The following is a 7,343-nucleotide window of genomic DNA, read 5'->3' on the forward strand; positions in this document are numbered from 1 at the left end:
TCGCAAGCCAGCTCTTAACCAGTGCGCCACTCAGCCGGCCCCCAAGCCAACTCTTAACCAACGCACCACTCGGCCGGCCCTTGAATGATTTTTTTATAGTTGAAATAATACCTATCTTGAAAATCATTTTGGTCTTGATCTAACATTCACCCAAAACCTTGGTATCAGTTTTCTAAAAGCAGCAACCAAAGGGGGAATTGCAGTTATGTATTTTGCATTGTCCGTGAGGTAAGAGTATTTCATTCTTCCAGAGAAGTAAAGCTTTTTTTTTATCACCTATATTTGAAGAAAATTCTTAAGTGGGCCTTCATATCCAAAACACCATAATAAATATTGTACTCCACTTCATTTTAGAATAAAATGAATGCATTGTAAGGTTGGCATAATCCTACCGTGAAAACTATTACATAATTTAGATACCCATCCCATCTCAGCTTGGACATGAGCTCAGAAAGTACTTGGAGAAAAACTAGGTTGTTGGTTGGTTGGCTTATATTGAAAAAACATTCTGAGTCTATTCCCGCACAGAAATAAATGATTAATGAATTCCTTCAGAGTTTATGACCATTGATATAATTTTAGCGTGGACAGTTTTATGGTTGTTGCCTATCATAATCATAAAAAAATCCGGCATTCTGAAAGGAGTCAATTTGCTGATTATGAACCCAATTTATTTCACTGTAGTTGTGAAGAAATTTATATCTTAATATTGTTGTCAGTTGTTTGAGTTTTTCAGATATGTTACTGAAATCTGTGCTTACCCAAGTTTCTAAGAATCTAGCTGGCATTCGTGTTTTCAAAAATCTAAAGCAGAATGAAGTATTTTTATTGATTTGTGTTTTCTATGATTTGGCAAATAGGTTGGTACAGTTAATTATATGCCACCAGAAGCAATCAAAGATATGTCTTCTTCAAGAGAGAATGGAAAATCCAAATCAAAGGTACTGTAAAGGTTATTTATACCCCATTTGTCTGGCATCAATAGGGAATGGTCTAGTCGCTGAATAAACTTAAGAGATAAATGAAAGTTATTTCAAGTTCTAAAACTTTTTTAGGCTATTACAGAGACCTTGCCTTCTTGACTAGATTGTCATGCGATTTAATTTCACCCTTTATTGATTTGAGATTGTTCCTCAATATTATGCTTTTAATATAGTAATGCATGCCTCACAATGTGCTCCTATAAGAAATGTGCCTAGGATATTTTTTGAGTTTTAAAATTAAAGAAAAAAAGTGAGACTAATTTAGCTCTGATTTTGACATCTTAAATAACATTGAATTGATAATTTTTAAAGTCTTATTTGTATTCTCTGTGATGCCTACATTTTATTTATTTCTTACCATTTATTCAATGTGAATTCTACATTTCCAAGTACAACTCTAGTATGTAATTTTTCTTGACCTGCTGCTGGCTACTTTCCCACCTTTCATGCCCATGAAAATGTACTTTTATTATTTTATTTTAGAGGTTAGGAAACGGAGATGCACAGAATTATCATCTAGTGATGAGGCCAAGATTCAAGCTCAGCTCAGCCTAGCTCTATAGTTTGTGTTCTTGTGTTTAAGATAGCTCAACTTAAATAACCTTTAAAAAATCTAAACATACTTGTAAATTTATATACATTTATTGTAATACATGGCTTTGGGAAAGACAAGTAAATTTAAAATTTGCAGTTACATTTTTTAGTTCTGTATTTTCACAAGCTAACAAGAGTGTAGTATTTTGTTTTAGTTTAAATATTTTAATTATGAGTTTGTTGAAAGATTTAAAGTGAAGCTCATATCTTGATAAAAATCACCAACTATAATAAAAACTAGAAAAAGGTGTTTTGTCATTTTTGTCATGTAAACATAACCTAGGACTTGCACATTCATTGAGGTTTAGTTATGATTTTAAATATGTGTGTGTGTGTGTGTGTGTGTGTGTGTGTGTGTGTGTGTGTAAGTGTAATATTCTTATATTTAATTTTATATTGAAATAATGCCAACTTATTATCCCCTCTCCTTTTTTTTTTAATTCAGATAAGCCCCAAAAGTGATGTTTGGTCCTTAGGATGCATTTTGTACTACATGACTTATGGGAAAACACCATTTCAGCATATAATTAATCAGATTTCTAAATTACATGCCATAATTGACCCTAATCATGAAATCGAGTTTCCTGATATTCCAGAGAAAGATCTTCAAGATGTATTAAAGGTAACAATAATAGTATATGAATATAGAAGAACAGTACATCAACATACAGTATGTATGTTGTGGGCACCCACCTCAGGGGTTGTGGGCACCCACCCCAACCCCACGTAGTTGAATATCTATATATAATTTTTGACTCCCCTAAAACTCTACTAATAGCTTACTATTGACCAGAAGCCTTATCAATTAACATAAACTGTTGATTAACACGTTTTATATGTTATGTATATTATATGCTATATTCTTACAATAAAGTAAGCTACAGAATAGAAAATGTTAAGAAAATTATGTTAGAGAAAATACATTTACAGTTTTTATTGAAAAAGATCTGCTTATAAGTGGACTGCTCAGTTCAAACCTGTGCTGTTCAAGGATCAACTGTACTTAATTTAATTGATTGCTTAAAAGAAATAGCTGAATTGATTAAAATCATGTAACTTGGTATAACTGGTCCACTGAAAGGAATTGCCTACTGAATTAGCTTTTTAAGGCATGTTAAGTTCACTTCGAAGCTGCTAGTTTTAAAATGCATGCTTGGGGATTTTGCAAAAATGACATGAAGTAATCTCATTTCTGAGGAGCCCATCTAGAAAGCTACTTCTGTCATACGATGCAATCTGAAAAAAATACTTTATCAATATTATGTAAGAAAACTTGCTTTGTTTTACAAAAAAAAATTATCTTTATTTTTATAGTGTTGTTTAATAAGGGACCCTAAACAGAGGATATCCATTCCGCAGCTTCTGGAGCACCCATATGTTCAAATTCAGACTCATCCAGGTATTGCTTTGAAAAATCAGTTTATTACCATATTTCTATTATAAACAGACTTTTGACCACAACAACAAAAAAAACTCACAATCTGAATGGGCTGCTCTTTTCCAGACTGGCCTCCTTCCTTAAGGAGGTCCCTTTTATGCTAAATACTAAAATAAGTAAAATCACCTTTCTTGTTAGCATATGTTTTTACTTATCCTAGGAAGGGGCTGTGAGCAGTGATAAATTACAAGAATGCCAGTTATTGTACTGTTAAACAGAAGGTATATTTATATATGAAGTTATAGTTTTTTACTGGTACCGGTCTGTTATTGATTGTAATTTTTTACAGGTAACCAGATGGCTAAGGGAGCCTCTGAAGAAATGAAACATGTTCTGGGCCAACTTGTTGGTCTGAATTCGCCTAACTCCATTTTGAGAGCTGCTAAAGTAAGTATTTATATTGTCTCTCTACATTCATTTTAATTGTTTTGTATAGTTTAGTGAGTTAGTCTCTTCAACAGGTAATACAAAGAGAAGTTGGTTCAGTAGTCAGATCAACTATGAAGTATTTATATCTACATGTAGATACTTAATATGTGCTTTTGACAAATGTAGATTTATTTGGTTTATTCTTGTACGGACGGCACAACTGAAAGTGAATTGTCATATAAAGTTCATTCAAAAGACTGCTGTCAGCTCTCAACTGGAATGCATTTAATAAGGAACCTGTTTTTAAATTAACACCATTCTCAACACAGCTTTTGAATTCATTTCTTCTAGCCAACTTTTTTTCTGAAACCATCTTAGAAAAATCACAGTATTTGTCCCATGTAATGACTTCTGTGAAGCTGTATGTGGCAGTCAGTACATTGCTCAAAGCAAATGTCTCACACCTTTCAGCCTCCTAATGCCTGTTTATATCTGTACCGTAATTTTTGGATCTCGCTGCCACCAAACACCTAGTCACATCTAGAACCTTATGTGTCCTTGTTGACCCAACTTTTTTAGTCACCAAGCAGTTACTAATTATATATGTCAATGATAAAAGTTATTGGAGATTTTAGCTCTCTGGGTATGGGTAAAGCCAATCTAAGATGTCAATAACTTGGGATACATTTCTAGGGGAATTAACCGTTCACTATTATTTTGCATTCATATAATATAAGGCAAATTTCTTAAATTTTCTCAAGTGCTAATAATGGCTAAATCAATGATTTTAGGAATTACAATTGGACAGAATTTGTTTTGTGGTTTTGCTCTATATTTCTTATCTCCATATTTTAAATTTCTACCACTGTTTTGTTTAAAGGCTTTTATAAATAAAATTGAGGTGGATTAATTACCTTTATCACTAAGGTTATGTGTTCGTTGATGGCAAAGATGTCGTCTTCATAAAGTAGAGGTTGGCTTAGCCTTAAATCCTTTTTCTAAATATAGACTTTAATATAGCTAATTCTACTTATTGGTATAACAATTTGTATGATTTTTTAATGTCTTTTGTATATTAGCTTATATATTATTGGAAAGTACAATTCCTGATGAGTGTATTTTTATGGTGTAGGAATTGATCTGAGATTGGCTTTATTTAAGAAAAAGCAATGGAGATCAGGAAGGCCTTGAAGACATACATATATGCTTATTAATAGTATGTTACATTTCTCTGATGCCAAGCTAGGTGTTAAAATTCTTAATTATTTCCTACAATTTGTAAGATAATTCCTAATTATAAGAACAAGAGAAATTTTTTACATATTAAAGTGTCATTATCTTTATTAATCTGGTAATACATTGAATTTTAAAAGTTACAAAACACGTGTATTTTTAATTTCAGACTTTATATGAGCACTATAGTAGTGATGAAAGACATGATTCCTCTTCTTCCAAGACTTGTGAAAAAAAATTGGGGAAAAAATGATTTGCTCCTATTCAGAAACTGTCAAATATCACCTGTAAAATATGTTGGACAATATTACACTCTTGATTCTATGGAAATCCACCCTTGAAGACAACTTCACTCTGAAATGTCATTGGTAGAAAAATTCACTGGGTCATCCTCAAAAGAACACTAAAAATAATAACCACAAATGGCACTGTATATTAAATTGTAGAATTGTTTTCTCTCTGTTATGCTTTCGTATAAGTCTAACCTATTTGATATCATTTTGTACTTGGAACAGTGGGTGGACAACTTAAATATATTCTGAAGAACTATGTAAATAAAACTTTGTAGCATAAACTGACACTAAAAAGTCAAAGTTGTAAAATTATTTTCTTTAAGCAAATGTATTGGTGTGGTAGCAAAATTCTTAATAAAAATTGGATTAAGGGAAAACACAAAAGTAGGCCTTAGTGAATGAACTTCGGTGGGTAAAAAATTCCAAAGGGTTTGAATTCTAAAATAGATTTCCTATTTGCTTTATGGCGCTGATATAGTCCAGAGTTTTAGGGCTACACTTGGCCCTATTAATTCTCCCTTTTGATTCTTCATAATATCTATTGTTTTTGATGTTTAGAATATCATGGTAGATTCTGTGGGGTAACTTGTATAGGACATACCCTCGTTGTATGACTTGCTTGGTAATGGGTAACTACAAATGTGGTCCCAGAGTCACTGGAATTAAAGATATCGTCATATACTATTATTTCCCCCCACCCTCCACCCCCTTTATTTTTATTTTTTTGGTTAGATTTCAATACACTTTTTTATTAAGACCTCTTTTTAGTGCAGTTTTTGGTTCATAGCAAAATTGAGGGCAAGGTGCATTGATTTCCCAAATAGCCCCTGCTCCCAGTTATACACAGCCTCCCTGGTATCAACATTCCCTACTAGAATGCTACATTTGTTACAGTTAATGATCCTACACTGTCTGACAGTTAAGTTTGTGAACTTGTCCTAGAAAAAGTGCTGCATACCTCATTGCTGAATATCACTACAGTCACCTTCAAAGTACTCCCCTTGGGGAGCTATCCACCAACGCCTAGTCCACCCTTAAAAGCAATTTTGGAACTCTGTCTGGAATGCCATCAGAGCTGTTGTCATATTACCCTTGATGTCCTGAATGTCATCAAAATGTCTTCCTTTCAACATTTCCTTTATGTTCAGGTAAAGAAAGAAGTCATTGGGGNAAGTTAAAACAATTTTCTTTCTCTAGAAAATAAGTATAAACCATAAAAATCCATATAAATTTTGTCTCTTACAGATTTTCCTAGATAGTACTTTACCAGTGTCATTTATTTTTTTAAGTGAATAATACAATTGCTTTCACCCATTTTAATGTTGAGACACCGATTCTTCGTTCAGCACCTTAAATGAATCAGAAATGTGTTCATGTGTAAAGTAAGAAATAAAAGTCCAAGTAGAAACACAAACAAACAACTTTTTTTAAAAAAAGCAAATAACCCTCTGGGGACTAAGAGCTTATATTCCAAATATTAAAGATTCAGTCTTTCTAGTTCATATAAAATATACATGAACTTTATATAAAATGTACATTTCAGGTCTGAAATTACTTTTTGGTACATACCATTCATGTCTTTCAAAATAAAGCTAGATATTTTGGGGATTAGGTATAACACATTAGAGGTATATTTCTAATTATGATTAAAACACAAGAATAAAAAAATAAGTGAACAACTCATCAAGTAAACAAGCATAAATAGTTTTAATTTCCACATAAATTTTAGAATTATTTGTTCTAGTTCTGTGAAAAATGCTATTGGTATTTTGATAGGGATTGCATTGAATCTATAGATTGCTTTGGGTAGTATGGGCATTTTAATGATGTTAAATCTCCCTATCCATGAGTACAGTATATGCTTCCATTTATTTGTATCTGCTTCAGTGTCTTATAATTTTCTGAGTACAGGTCTTTTACCTCCTTTGTTAAATTTATTCCTAGGTTTTGTGGTTTTTTAATGCAATTGTAAATGGGATTGTTTTCTTAATTTTTCTTAATTTCTTGTTTCCAGTGTATAAAAATTCAACTGATTTTTGAATATTAAGTTTGTATCCTGCTACTTTACTGAATTCATCTGTCAGTTCTAATAGTTTTTTGGTGGTTCTCTCTATATAGCATTATGTCATCTGCAAATGACAGTTTTACTTCTTCCCTTCCAATCTGGAATGCTTTTATTTATTTTTCTTTTCTTATTGCTGTGGGTAGGACTTCTAATACTATGTGGTGAAAGTTGACATCCTTGCTTTGTTCCTGATCTTAAGGAAAATGTTTTTAGCTTTTCCCTGTTGATATGTTAGCTGATGCTTTCAGGTGAAAGGCTCTAAAAATAACAATTAAATCCATCTGGTCTAGTGTGTCATTTCCTTGTTGATTTTCTGTCTGGATGATCTGTTTATTGATGTAAAATTCCCCTATTATGATTGTATTACC

At 32.2% G+C, this 7,343-nt stretch overlaps 1 protein-coding gene across 3 annotated transcripts in view; it reads left to right on the forward strand.

The window, feature by feature from the left end:
- Positions 1-5,276, forward strand: part of TTK (TTK protein kinase) — a 70,188-nt gene extending 64,912 nt beyond the window's left edge. For all 3 annotated transcript variants that reach the window (XM_019651914.1, XM_019651913.1, XM_019651915.1), the window contains exons 18-22: positions 861-941; positions 2,023-2,199; positions 2,892-2,976; positions 3,305-3,402; positions 4,787-5,276. In XM_019651914.1, the coding sequence (XP_019507459.1) occupies positions 861-941; positions 2,023-2,199; positions 2,892-2,976; positions 3,305-3,402; positions 4,787-4,870 (525 nt within the window). In that variant the 3' untranslated portion in view covers positions 4,871-5,276. The remainder of the gene's footprint in view (positions 1-860; positions 942-2,022; positions 2,200-2,891; positions 2,977-3,304; positions 3,403-4,786) is intronic.
- Positions 5,277-7,343: the final 2,067 nt, after the last annotated feature.

The sequence above is a fragment of the Hipposideros armiger genome, unplaced genomic scaffold (assembly GCF_001890085.2).
Source record: "Hipposideros armiger isolate ML-2016 unplaced genomic scaffold, ASM189008v1 scaffold_169, whole genome shotgun sequence".
In the NCBI taxonomy this organism is placed as follows: Eukaryota; Metazoa; Chordata; class Mammalia; order Chiroptera; family Hipposideridae; genus Hipposideros; species Hipposideros armiger.